This window comes from Acomys russatus, chromosome 14 (genome assembly GCF_903995435.1).
Source record: "Acomys russatus chromosome 14, mAcoRus1.1, whole genome shotgun sequence".
Taxonomy (NCBI): domain Eukaryota; kingdom Metazoa; phylum Chordata; class Mammalia; order Rodentia; family Muridae; genus Acomys; species Acomys russatus.
In genome coordinates this window covers 53,654,799-53,668,874 of record NC_067150.1, presented here as the reverse complement: position 1 = coordinate 53,668,874, position 14,076 = coordinate 53,654,799, and the positions used below count along the sequence as shown (strand labels likewise).

General features: G+C 51.1%; 1 protein-coding gene across 1 annotated transcript in view; it reads left to right on the top strand.

Annotated features, from left to right (window-relative positions):
- Coro2b (coronin 2B) overlaps positions 1-13,513 on the top strand; it is a 105,199-nt gene extending 91,686 nt beyond the window's left edge. The window contains exons 4-12 of the mRNA XM_051156623.1: positions 1,010-1,159; positions 2,231-2,395; positions 4,740-4,856; positions 5,967-6,071; positions 6,881-6,977; positions 8,222-8,334; positions 8,607-8,697; positions 8,895-9,034; positions 13,366-13,513. Of these exons, the coding sequence (XP_051012580.1) occupies positions 1,010-1,159; positions 2,231-2,395; positions 4,740-4,856; positions 5,967-6,071; positions 6,881-6,977; positions 8,222-8,334; positions 8,607-8,697; positions 8,895-9,034; positions 13,366-13,497 (1,110 nt within the window). The 3' untranslated portion in view covers positions 13,498-13,513. The remainder of the gene's footprint in view (positions 1-1,009; positions 1,160-2,230; positions 2,396-4,739; positions 4,857-5,966; positions 6,072-6,880; positions 6,978-8,221; positions 8,335-8,606; positions 8,698-8,894; positions 9,035-13,365) is intronic.
- The last annotated feature ends 563 nt before the right edge of the window (positions 13,514-14,076 follow it).

The following is a 14,076-nucleotide window of genomic DNA, read 5'->3' as shown; positions in this document are numbered from 1 at the left end:
TGAAGTTCTCCACCTGGACCATTCTTGGCCCGTCCTTCTCTCCATAGACCATCCTTTTCTGCTTCTTTGCATCTACAAGTCTGCAAACAGCGGCACCATCATCCAGGCTCTGTGTGGGCTCTCAGCTCAGGCCTGACCTCTAGACTAGTGCTCTGCCCTTGAGTCCACTATCTTCTAGCACAGATCAGAGCCTCCCTCTGCCCAGAGCTCCATCCAGATTAGGGACAGCCAAGAGACCCACCATGAAGGACAGATTTTCTTAGGAGGTTTTTTGGAGAAAGCAAAGGTAGCTCTGTGTGTGTGTGTGTGTGTGTGTGTGTGTGTGTGTGTGTTTTGAGACAGGGTCTCTCTGTGTAGCCTTTTCCTGGGCTCACTTTGTAGACCAGGCTGGCCTTGAACTCATGGAGATCTGCCTGCCTCTGCCTCCTGAGGCCTGAGATTAAAGGCGTGTGCCTCCACCACCCAGCTGAAAGGTAGATTTTTAATTTGGTGCTTGCTAAAAGCCACTATGACAGTATGAGCTTGGCGGGAGAACAGCATGCTGGGGAGCTGAGGGGGTGTGACTCAGTTGGTAGAGTCATCTGGCATGCATAAAAGCCTGAGTTCAGTCCCCAGCACCCACCCCGTAAGACAGATGCACTAAAACTATATATGGTGGGACTCTCCTATAAACTCAACACTCTCGAGGCAGAGGCAGGATCAGAAGTTTCAGGTTATCTTGAGATACACAGTGAGACCAACCTGAGGTCCGTAGTTCCTATGCAAAACAAATAAGCGAAAATACAAGACAAAACAAAGAACTGAAAACAATGTTCTTGGTCAGGATACATGACAGAGAACACCTGAGGCCAAAGGCAGAAGCTCTCTAACAGAAAGGCCTCCCCCAGATCTCTGACGGTTGTCCTGAACCAGCAAAGTAGCTCCCTCAATGCAGCCTAGGAACAGGGCCATCTGTGGCACTCCCTCCCCGTGCCTGTCCAGCTAAAAGTCCGGACTCTTCCCTCCGCAGGTGCGCATCTGGGAGATCCCGGAGGGCGGGCTGAAGCGGAACATGACGGAGGCTCTCCTGGAGCTCCACGGACACAGCCGGCGCGTGGGACTCGTTGAGTGGCATCCCACGACCAACAACATTCTGTTCAGTGCGGGCTATGACTACAAGGTGTGAGGCCCAGGTGTGGGGTGGTGGGGCGGGATCAGGGAGACCGGGGCGTGGTCTAAGCATGTTGACTGACACGGGCTCTTTCATTCATTGGGTCACTCACTCGCTTTCTATATAAGACTGAGCATCTCCTGAGCACAGATTTTTCCTGGAGGTCCGGGGGGCTTAAGGCATCTTTCCTGTCTTCTCTGAGGTTTTGTGGACCAGAAGACAGTGCCTGTATCAGGGATACAGGGGAAATTACACCCCCAAAACCTATCATGCCAGCCATCTGGGACTAGTTATAGGATATTTTTATTTTTTACAGGGGGTGGGGTTTGGTTTTTTTTCTTTTCTTTTCTTTTCTTTTCTTTTCTTTTCTTTTCTTTTTTGGAGACAGGGTCTCTCTGTGTAGCTTTGGTTGTCCTGGACTCACTTTGTAGACCAGGCTGGCCTTGAACTCACACTGATCCAGCTGCCCCTGCCTCCCGAGTGCTGGGGTTAAAGATGTGCGCCACCGCACCGGGCTTCTCCTTATTTCTTGATGAAACCAAGTCAAGACTGGTGCTGGGCCCTGTCAGAGGCTATCCAAGGATGTGGGTATTGGCTACTTTCCTGGCTGTGGTGACCAAACACCTGACAAGAAGCCATTTAAAGAAGGGATTTTATTTTTTGGAGGGGGAGGGGCTCACAGTTGGAAGGTATAGTCTGCCATGATGGCAGGATCCTGGGACAGCAGGTCACACTGCATCTGTGGTCAGGAAGAAGAGAGAATAATACTGGTGCTCAGCCAGCTCTCTCCTTTTTAATCCAACCACACCCCACGGAGCGTCGCCACCCACGTTTAGGGGGTGGGTCTCCCCACCTCACTTATCAGAGTCTAAAACCTCCATCACAGACGTGCCCAGACCATTGCCTTCTAAGTGACTTTAGCTCCTGTCAAGGCGATAGTCAACAGGAACACCAGCCGCCATTCTGTGCAGAACCCTGGGCTGTGTGCCTGCAGCCCAGGGTCTGTCGGTGTGGACAGAGGACAGACACCCAGGACGGCAGCAGCCGCTCACCTTAGCTCCTGCACATCTGCCTTCACAGGTCCTCATCTGGAACCTGGACATAGGCGAGCCAGTGAAAATGATTGACTGTCACACGGATGTGATCCTCTGCATGTCCTTCAATACAGACGGCAGCCTGCTCACCACCACTTGCAAGGACAAGAAGCTACGTGTGATTGAACCCCGCTCCGGCCGCGTCCTACAGGTGGAGGAGCCCTACGTTTTGTTGAGGGGGAGGTGGTGTTGGAGTCTGTAGAGGAAACGGGTTGTGCTGGGGCCCCTGGAGGAAAGGGCTGTCCTGGGGCTCTGCCACACACCTGCAGATCAGCCTGTCCGCTCAGCGCCTCTCTCAGCCTGTAGAAACTCTGACTTGCTATGGGCAGGAAGGAACCAGGGGACCAGAGGACTCTTTCCTACCACAGTGACATCTCCTCTAAAGGGATTCTTTTACTGGCTGCAATGAACCTTCAGTCCCTCACAGTCCGTGGTGTTAAGCATGTCCCATCACGGGTACAGGGGGAGGAGACTTTGGACTCACTGCCCAGCCACCTGCACAGGATGAGCCTGGGGCAAATGGCACAGACTCCAGGTCCACAGATGGCCCCATGTGGGTAGGACACTGGGGAGGTTGCTCCCTGAGTCTCAGATTAAAGGGATTAATAACCAATAACCAACGATGGTTCCTGAGTTCTTACTACAAGGCAACCATAAGGCTCGGGAGAATGGGAGATATGGACGGGCAGGGTAGGGGACCGAGAGGTACTTAATTAAGAAGAAGCAGGTAATGGAGAGCTCGCCTTCCACCCACAGAGCCTTGCATTTGATCCTCAGCACTGTCTGAAACCCTGCCTGGTGGCACATGCCTGGAATCCCAGAACTTGAGGATAGAGGCAGGAAAAGGAGGATGGTTCTTTCCAGGAGATACTTTGTGGATTAAAAGAAATGTCACAAGGACAGGCCTGGACACAGGCCCCAGAGGGTGTTAGTGAAGGTTAGCATAGCCCTTTGCTATTTCTGCTGCTCTGGGTGCAGGGCCCTTGCTTCCTGATTCCCAAACTGTTAGTGGCAGCTATTGTAACAAATGGCCACAAGCTAAGTGGCTGTAAGCAACGGAAACTTGTTCCTCTAGGTCAGGAGGATCTATCTGTCCTGAGTGCATGTGTCTGCAGGCTGCTGCTCTCTGTCCAGAGATTTTAAGGGAGATTCAAGTCTTGTTGGTGTGTGTGTGTACACTTGTGCACACACATGCATTTACATGTACATGTACCTGTGAATACCAGAGGCTGACTTCTTCAATTGTTCTCCACCTTATTTATTTATTATTTATTTATTGTGTGTGGTTTTTTGTTTTGTTTTTGTTTGTTTGTTTCTTTTTGAGACATAGTTTCTCTGGGTAATAGCTCTGGCTGTCCTGGGACTCTGTTTTTAGACTAGGCTGGCCTCAAATTCACAGAGATTCCCCCTGCCTCTGCCTGGGATTAAAGCCGTGCACCACCACGCCCAGCTTTCCACCTTATTTTCTGAGGCAGGGTCTCTCACTGAACTGGTCCTCTATGGCTCACCTAAGAAAGCTGGCCGGCAAGCCCCAGGATTCCCTTGTGTCTGTCTCCCAGTGCTGGAATTACAGGCCCTGCAATTCACCTTCTTATCCTTTGGAAGTACTTTACGCTTATCAATTGTGTCTGTGTTGGGGGAGGCTCGGGGACAATTTAAGGACATTGGTTCTCTTCTCCTACCATGTAGGTTCCCGAGATCTGACTCAGGCTCTGAGACAAGTGCCTTTACAAGCTGAGCCATTAAAAAACAAAACAAAGCAGGGCCTGGAGTGATGGCTCAGCAGTTAAGAGCACTGGTTGCTCTTCCAGAGGTCCTGAGTTCAATTCCTGGCACCCATATGGTGGCTCACAGCCATCTATAATGTGATCTGATGCCTTCTTCTGGCATATAGGTGTACATGCAAAAAGAGCACTCATATACATTAAATAAATAAATACAAAAACAAAGGAAAATAGACAAACAAACAAACAAAAAACATACTTTTGCAAAGATTATACAGCAAGCACTTTATCAGTAGAACCATCCTTGCGTTGTTTTCTTGAAGGAGGGTCTCACTGTGGAGCTCTATTGTCTATGCTAGCCTGGATCCTCCTGCCACAACTCACCACATGCTAGATTCCAGGCTTGTTCTTGCCTCTTCTAGCTGCTGGGGGCTGCTGGCTGCCTGGCCTGTGGCTGTCCCCACTCCAGTCTCTGCCTCCATGGTTGTGTCACACTTCTCCTACACACAGTGTATATCCTGGCCTCTCCCTTACAAGGACGCTGGTGATGGCCTTTAGAGTCCACCTGTGAAAATCATGGTAGTTTCTCTGTCTCAGGATTCTTGGCCAAATTACATATGCAAGGATTTTTTTTTTTTTAATCTAAATCGGGGCATTCACAACATCCTCTACTTAGGACATGGGTTTCTTGGGGAACCCCTGTCTCATTCAACTCTCTACAGAACCACATGTTGAGGGCCCTGGCTCACCTACGGTTTCTGTCCCCTCCAGGAGGCAAACTGCAAAAACCACAGAGTGAACCGGGTGGTATTCCTGGGCAACATGAAGCGGCTTCTCACCACAGGGGTCTCCAGGTGGAACACGAGACAGATCGCCCTCTGGGACCAGGTCAGCCGCTGGGATGCCCACAGCGGGGCAGGGAGGAGCAGGCTGCCTAGATCTGAGCTCCTGGGGTCTGAGGTTCACAGATAAGGCAAGAGAAGAGTGAGGTCCGTGGTCTGGGTGCCTGGGGCTTCCACACAAGTGGGAGAGAGAACACACTAGAAAAGGAAAGTGCTGGAATAAGACCCATGTAATATTGGAGGGAGGGACAAGAAGTGATGCCTTCAAAGGTCCCTAGGCCTGTCTTATCTTGTGTGGACAGTGGACCAGACAGGGCCACCTCAGGTGGTGCTCACAAACCCACATGGACATAGGCATACATTTAAATTTGTACCAGCTCTGGAGGGTTCCCAAGGCCCCCATGCAACTGAGTCTCATTTTCACATTACAAACAGGAGCTCAGCTTGGCTCCACTGCCCGAGCTCCTGCCCATTGGCTTGTATCTATGCCTGTACTCCAGCTGCATCCTCCAGCAGGCCTGGCTGGTCTCCTGATGGGTCTGTGGGGTGGTGGGCACCCTGGGGTAATCGCCTTCCCTGTCCTCTCACCCACCTCCTCCTCCTCCGCCAGAGCAGCAGCGTGGGCCAGAGGCCAGGCCCTCAAGGTCATCTGCCAGTGCTGAAGTGAATGCCAAGCCCTTTCTTTATGTGGCTTGAGGACAAACCTAGTTTCTGTCCTTAGCTACACAAAGGACAGAAAACCATTCGCTGGGTCCTTCTAGCCGCATACTGGCTGTGTTCTGAGGAGAGCTGCTGATGGCTCAGACAGAAGGCTATAAGGTGGGGAGCAGGAGCAGCCAGCTGGGGTTGAGCTAAAGAAGGCACTTCCTCAGAAAGCCAGGTCCCTGTTGGCACAGCCAGCTTCTAATGGCATCACCAGTGAGGATCGAACAGGGACCTCAGGAGATGAAACCTGGGACCAGAAAATCTTCCAGACAGTGTCTGGCCCATCTGCAAGATGCTGTCAGTCTTTCCCCCCAGTCCGTGTCTTTTTCGACATCCTGGGCACTCTTCAGAAAGCGGGGGGGTTACAGCTCTGGTGGCTCTGCCGGATTTGAGAAGGAGGGAGACATGCCTTCCTCTTAGCTGCAGACTGACGCAACCGTCCTCCCCACAGGAGGATCTGTCCATGCCCATGATCGAGGAAGAAATCGATGGACTCTCAGGCCTCCTGTTCCCGTTCTATGATGCCGACACCCACATGCTCTACCTGGCTGGAAAGGTAGTGGGGTGAGGGAGGGACTGTCAGCTACCGGGAGGTCCCAGCTCCCATTAGAACTTTATTCTAAGAAAGCCAACCGAATCTCTGTGGCTTCCCACAAACCAGCCCAGCCCCTGGCTCTCACCACTTCCACCCACACCTCTCGTTCTCACTGACGTGTCAGTGACTAAGAGCTCCACCACACCACACATCACACCAAACACTCCACTGCACATATAATGTACATATGTGCATGCCATACATACTGAGTGGATCATACATACACAACACATAGACCATACATACATACCACATTGCATATATACCACACACGACACCACACGTATATGCCACATCCCACTTTATGCATATATGTCACACAAACTGTACATACATCCCACATTGCACACATACATACATACATACATACATATCACAGACTAAACATGTATCCCACAATGCATAGAAAATACACACCACACACATATATACCACACACACACCACACATCACACATTATACATCACAGAACACACACACTGTTCAGTCATACCACACTGCATACGTGCCACACACAGACACACTGCACAGACATCACACAAGTCTCACACACCATACAGACACACACCGCGAGCACACATACACACATATCACATAAACACCATCTCCATTCTCTCCCCTCATAGATAGAGCTACCGAGGCCCAAAGTACAGGTCTCCTTGGTCTCCTGGCCACCTCTGAGGCACAAGAACATCTCTTTTCTACTGTGCCCTGGGCCCGGGTCTGCTGGACTCTGCCCTCCATCCTCATTGCCTCTCTGCTATCCTCAGGGGGACGGAAACATCCGCTACTATGAGATCAGCACGGAGAAGCCCTACCTGAGCTACCTCATGGAGTTCCGCTCCCCAGCCCCACAGAAAGGCCTAGGTAAGGACCCAGAGGCTGCAGGGCTGCTCTGTGCAAGACAGGAGACAGTGTTGGCTTGCACATCAGTCCCTTTTACACAGTAGTCAGACTCCAAAGCCACAGTCAGTGGGCACATGGGCATCAGATCCCCCGGGTGCTACCTTTGGCAGGTCAGCTGCCCCTGCAGCCAGCCTGCCACTCATGGCACTAGCTTGGCCATCTCTGCCTAGCAGCAGCCTGCAGGATACAGGCTGTGCCTTCTTCCTCAGCTGTGGACGGAGAGACTCACTCCATGGTGTGGCTCACGTGGTAGGTGGTGGTTCCATGGCTCTGAAGCCAGGACTCCAGTCCCCAGAGCTGGCCTGGCCTGGCCCAGGAGAGCAGGCAGAAGCTCCACCATTGTCCACGGATCCCAGCACTCAGAGAGGGAAGCAGAGGCCTGTGAGTTTGAGTGTAGCCCAGGGGCTATGCAGTGAGAGCCTGTCTCAATAGAGAAAGAGAGAGAGAGGAGAGAGAGGTGGAAAGGAGAGCATTCTAGAATTCTGTTTGGAAGAGCAGCTTCCATCCCAGTGGGAGAGATCTAGAACCCCCACTCACACTCACACTACAGGAAAGACACTTGTTCTGTCGGTGCGTGGCACAGTGCCACGCAGGTGCCACTCCCGTATGTTCTCCACTCTCCCGTGGCCTCATATGGGGCCAATTTCTGCCCAAAGAATCAAAAGCTCAGAGTTGGTGGCGATTAAGGTTATGGAGCTCTCGGCTAAGCCCTTAGCACTATGCTGTCCCGCCTTGGAGTAACTGTTCTGTTCAGGAGACAAAGCTGCTAGGCGCACTATGGCTAGTGAACCACAGACAACACACGCAAGGACTGTTGGTCCTAGAAGATAAACAACAGAAGCCCTCCTTCTCTTGGGCTGCACTGAAACCCCTGGGTGAGTGGGGAATGGCTTTGCCCTTCTCTTTGTTCTCTGAAGACGGAGACACAGAGGCTTAGGAAAGATGGCACATGCCAGAATGTGCTGAGCCCCGCAGCCTTCTAGAACTCTGTATCTTGAGTTTGAGGCCAGCCTGGCATACATGACCTTGACCTTGACCTCCTCGTGCCCCGCCCCAAAGTGACTGTCTAGAGCCAAGACATCATGGCTACCCTCTGTCCTCTGGGTGGGTCGTTGCATCCAAACTGCAGCCTGCCTTCTGTCTGAGAACATCAGGCAGTGAGCAAGGCCCCAAAGATCCCCCATAAAGCCATACGTCTCTCACAGGTGTCATGCCCAAGCATGGGTTGGATGTGTCTGCCTGCGAGGTCTTCCGCTTCTACAAGCTGGTGACACTCAAGGGCCTGATTGAACCTATCTCCATGATTGTGCCCCGGAGGGTGAGTGGGGGTTAGGCTGGGCTGCAAAGGGCCCCATGGTAAATCTTACCAACCAGAGAAACCCAAAGGGACTCAGATAAAGGAGGTGTCATGGGCTTCACTGGGGTAGGTGGAGGACACTCGGTGGGGATGGTCGGAAGGGGTAGTTCTAGATGCGGGGCTCAGGAGGGCAATGACTTAAAGGTGGGGGTGCAGAAGTGTGCTCGGCTAGATGTCCAGGGCTTTCGCAGAGGTTCCCAGATGTCCTTTTCTCTTCTTCCTCCTCCATGCAGTCAGATTCCTACCAGGAAGACATTTACCCCATGACACCAGGCACGGAGCCAGCACTGACCCCAGATGAATGGCTGGGAGGCATCAACCGAGGTACTTCAGAATGAGGCCACTGCAGAAGAGCTCAAGAGCCCGCAAGCTTTGCCAGTCCGTAGTTCAGCTGGCTCCCTCCACACGATCCCCTGGTCCAGATGTCCCCTCCCTTCCACACAGCCAGCAAGCTCAGCAAAATGACAGCCTCGCTCTGCAATCCAGCCTGTTATATGACACTATCTCCTTTGCCTTCCTAGATCCTGTGCTGGTGTCCTTGAAGGAAGGCTATAAAAAGTCCTCAAAAGTGGTATTCAAGGCCCCCATCAGAGAAAAGAAGAGCGTTGTCGTGAACGGCATAGACTTATTAGAAAATGTCCCACCCAGGACAGAGAACGAGGTAAGGCTGCAGGGTCTCTCCCACAGGTTAGGAAGGGCCAGCCTCTTATAATGACACTGTGAGCTCCAGGTTTGGAGGTCAGCTCTATTTTGGGACATTTTTCTTTTTCTTTTCTTTCTTTCTTTTGGTTCCCCCCTCCCACCCCCCAGCCAGGGTTTCTTGGTGTAGCCTTGGCTGTTACTTTGTAGAACAGGCCGGCCTCCAACTCACAGCAATCTGCCTGCCTCTACCTCCTGAGTGCTGGGATTAATGGCGTGTGCCACCACGCCCAGCCTCTCGGACATTTTTCTTTCAGAGACAAATTGTGTAAGTAGCTCATGGTTGTCTCCCTTTGCCTCTGACCTCAATGAATCTGGAGGCTGGGATGTCAGAGAGATCTGCCCTGACTCCAACCTCAGATTCACTGACACAGGCGTTGAGCACCTCCTCATGAATCCACCACAGAGTATTACTGTCTGGTGCTGTTACAGAGATTGTAAGTTACCAGCAGGATCCAGTCTGGCCTCATTGTCACAGCCCACCTTGCCTTCCTGCTTGATGGTCTGCCATGTTTCCTGAAGGCCTCAGTGGAAGAGGCTGGCTGCCTATGAAAGGTTCTTTGTGCCACCTAGAAGGAGTGAAAGCTCGTGCTGGGACAACCAGAGCTGAGCTGCTCTTGTTCGTTCCCTCTGAAATTATCTCCTTTCAGCCTGTACCCCCAACCCCACATGCCAACACAGCTCAGCTCAGCTGGCCTTCACAGGATGCCTACTCTGTGCCAGGCCCTTGCCCTGAGGCAGCTGGAAGAATGATTGGTTGTAAGAGCTCATCTGTGTACAAATATTGTCTATGCTATCCTGGCTGGGACTGAGTGAGTTTCCTGACTTTTCCAACTGCTATGACACTAAAGAGATGGTGTGCAAGTAGTCTTTCACAGCTCATGCTAAAGGCTCCAAGAGGTTGTTGGTGTTAGATCTCTATTCCTGTGTTTTCCCCAGGGCATATTAACTTTGCCCCAAATATTAATTATTTTCACATTGTTGTGACTAAAATACCTGAAGGAGCAAGCAGAGAGGGTTTATTTAGTTGGGCTTACAGTTGGAAAGGATACAGTCCTTTATGGTAGGAAAATCATGGCAGCATTAGTGGGAGGCATTTGTCTGGTTGCATTGCCTCCACAGTCAGGAAGCAGAAAGTGAACAGGAAGTGGGGTGAGGCAGAGCTACAAAATATCTAAACATCGTCTAGGGGGCATTGCTTCCTAAAGGTTCCGCAGCCTTCCAATACAGCACCACCAGTTGGGAACCAAGTGTTCAAACACATGAGCCTCTGGGAAGGCATCCTACCCTCAAAGCACAACACCTCAGAAAGGCTTATCAGCTTGCAGCATCTATGGGTGCCTGTGGTTCAAGTCACTCATGAAGCTGCAGTTATATCAGCTGGGGCCGCAGTCACAGCCCAGGTCCTCAGGAAGGAAGGACCCACTTGGATATTCATTCACATGGTGGCTGTCAGACTAAAGGCCTCAATTCCTCACTGTCCTTGCCATATGGATTTCACCAAATGGCAGCTGTCACCACAGCAGCCGGCTTCCCACAGAGCAAGAGAGCAGTCCAAGATGGAAGCCAACGTAGTTCTGTAATCTAATCTGCTGAAGATGCATCCTCGCCCCTGCTGGGCTTGACACAAGCTGTTAGGTTCAGGCCCATCTCCTAGGGCGAGAATGGCAAGTACCATCTTCTTCGACTAGGCTGTTGGTCCACAAATGTCACCATCATTAGTAAAACTCACTGCACTTGACCTCAGGGGTCTGCCATAAAAGAGAACTTGATAGGCAGCTTAGTCACTGGCATGAAATGTGTTTATGTGGGTAGGGGATGTGGTTCGGTGGGCAAAACACTTGTCTAACCCACTGAAGGACCTGGGTTGGATAGGCAGTACCACATAAACTGGGCATGGTGGTAGACACCATCTCCGCACTCCTGAGGTCAGTCCAGCTTGAGCTAGAGACCTGGGAGAGGGAGAGGAAGGGATGTGGGGCTATGTGCCACTGTATAAAGATGTTTGCATTTCTAGAATGGATGGAATCTTGTGATATACAGGGTTCTTTTAGAAATAACCGCAGGAGGAGGGCAGCACTGGCAGGGGCAACAGAGTTGGAACCAGAGTGAGGCTGGGTGACAGGCACTAGGGAGCTCCCAGTGCTATTTTTCCTACTTTTGTTTATATTTATCATTTTCCATTTGTAAAATGTCTTTTTAAGTACCCTGTCCTTTTGGAGGTAGAAATATGGTTGCTGAGATTGCCCAAGTCAGCAGCACTCAAGAAGCTGAGGCAGGAGGATTGACATAAGTTTAAGGCCATTATGGGTTACATAGTGAGTTCAGGCCAGAGTAGACTACAGAATAAGACTGTATCTCAAAACCCAAACAATAACAACAAAAACAGAGAGGGGGGAGGAGGAAGGGGGAGGGAGTGAGGGGAAGGGAGGGAAGTTATATGGTTGGACATCTCAGTAACTTTACTGAAAAAATCACTGAATTATACATTTAAAGTGTGTGAATACTACGGTCTGTGGATTAGACCTCAAAGAGCCATGTTTTGAAGTGGGCATAATGGTGCAAGCACGTAACACCAGCAGCTGGGAAGCAGAGGCAGTCGGACCACCAGGAACTCAAAGCTTGCCTGGGTTACAAGCCTGTAACCCTAGCACTCAAGAGGTTTAGGCAGGAGCAGCTCAAATCCCCGGCTATAGATAATGGAACCCGGTCTCAGCACACACACACCCCTAATAATAACACTAATTAATTAATTAATTAGTTTTAGAACAAAGAAAATGAAAGGAGGGAATCATAAAAACGAGGCATTCTTTAAACCACTGACTTTTGCTTGAAACCTAAAATGCATGCCTTCATTCAGTACTTCAGAGAAGAGAGTTGAAACTGGATCTCCCTGTACAAGTCAGGTCAGCTTCAAACCCTCCATCCTCCTGCCTCAGCCAGCACTGGATTACAGGCCTGTGCCCTGGACCCAGTTCATTCAGCAGACTTTGGTGGCTGCAAGTAAGCTGTATCACAGCCCCAGGCCTGTGACTTTTGACAAGTGCATGTGGTTGGAAGGCCACTGTAACCAGTCTCCATGGTTACACTGCCCGTAAGGGATTCTGCCACAACTGTTTTAAGCACCACCTTTAGCAACAATCTCTGCTTACATTTTTAAAAATGAAAATGGCCAATTCTATGTACCCTTCTCATCAATGAATATTATCCGTAATTAAGTTATAAACGTACGTACAATATCAAATGTAATCGTGCCGGGACCTGACAACACAGTGATGGCGGGTGTCCCGGATGGCTTTCTATTGCTGTGGTAAGCTACTGTGTGCAAAAGCAAGTTGAAGATGAATGAGTTTCTCTGACTTACTCTCCCACATCACAGTCCACCACTGAGGGAAGTCAGGGCAGAAACTCACGGCAGGAACCTGGAGGCAGGAACGGAAGCAGAGACCCTGGAAGAATGTGGCCTACTGGCTTACTCAGGTGCAGAGGCAGGTGGATCGCTGTGAGTTCAAGGCCAGTCTAGTCTACAGAGTGAGTCCAGGACAGCCAAAGCTACACAGAGAAAACCTGTCTCGAAAAACCAAAAAAAAAAAAAAAGGTTCACAACCATCTGTAGTGTGATCTGGTGCCCTCTTCTGGTGTGCAGGTGTACATGAAGGCAGAGCACTGTATACATAATAATAAATAAATAAATCTTTAAAGAAAAACCAAAAAAAAGAAAAAAGAAAGAAAGAAAGAAAGAAAGAAAGAAAGAAAGAAAGAAAAGTCTTAGAATTCTATATAGGATGGTTTAAAAAAAAAAAAAAAAAGTCATGAGGAGCTGGGTGGCATACCTCTATAATCCCAGCACTCTAGAGGCAGAGGCAGGAGTGTTGGATTTCAAGCTTGGCATGAAGGTAGCCAACATGAGCTACAGGCAAAAAGAAAAGGAATGGTAGAAGAGGAGGGAGGAAAAAGAAGACAGAAAAGAGGGGTTCAAAGCTAGTGTCAGCTATACAACAGAATTTGAGGCCAGAGTGAGACCCTACCTTTAAGTTTAACCCCATAAAGGGGCCAGCTTGGGACACTGGAACCTGGCCTCCCTCCGGCAGGTCAGCCGGGCCACCCAGGCTTCCCAGTCTCCCTTCAGAGCTAGGTAGGCGGCCTGGAGGGCAGTGCCGGGAGCACTGGAGGCCTGGGAAAGGTGATCAGGCAGGGCAGGTCTGGGTGGGGTGGGGTAGGGTGTCTGAGAACCCGGTCCCCTCCTAAATCCTCCTCACTGCTCTCTCCCCTGCACCCCTTACTGCTCCCCAGCTCCTCAGGATGTTCTTCAGGCAGCAGGATGAGATCCGCAGGTTGAAGGAGGAGCTGGCACAGAAGGACATCCGACTCCGTCAGCTGCAGCTGGAACTGAAAAACCTGCGCAACAACCCCAAGAACTGTTAGCCCCTTCCGGTGGGAGGGGGGGAGGGGGCTATTTTCCAAGCCAATCTCTCCGTTGTTTCTACTGGTCCCTAAACTGCCCCTTATCTGTTGAGCCCAGAGACAGGGCCTGGACTGGAGTTGGGGACCAGCTGGTAGACCTTACCTACCACCTCAAGAACTGGAAGCTGACCTTTGACCTCCTGACTTCCCGCTAATGTCAGTCCCCCAGCCTCTCCTGGAGAACCCCCCCCCTGACTGGCAGCCCTTCCCCCCCCCCCCCCCCCCCCCCACCTCCCCAACATACACACCCGCAGCCACAGGAGCCAGTGTTCCCCTTGGCTCCTTGCAGGTGTCTTCCAAGGGACAGGGAAAGCAGGATTACAGCCTGGCTCAGAACTTGAATTTGTCCCTTGCAGAGGCACTGCCAGGACCTGTCTCCCAGTGCCAGCATCACTTCTGAAGCACAGTGAGGGCTGGATTGAGGCTAGAGCGCCCTGCCCGCCTCTTGCCTCCTTCTGCTCCCAGCTGCCCTGCAAACGTAGCTCATCTCACCCAACAGGGAGCACCTGGCAGCCCGCCCTTTTCCTTCTGACCTCTCCC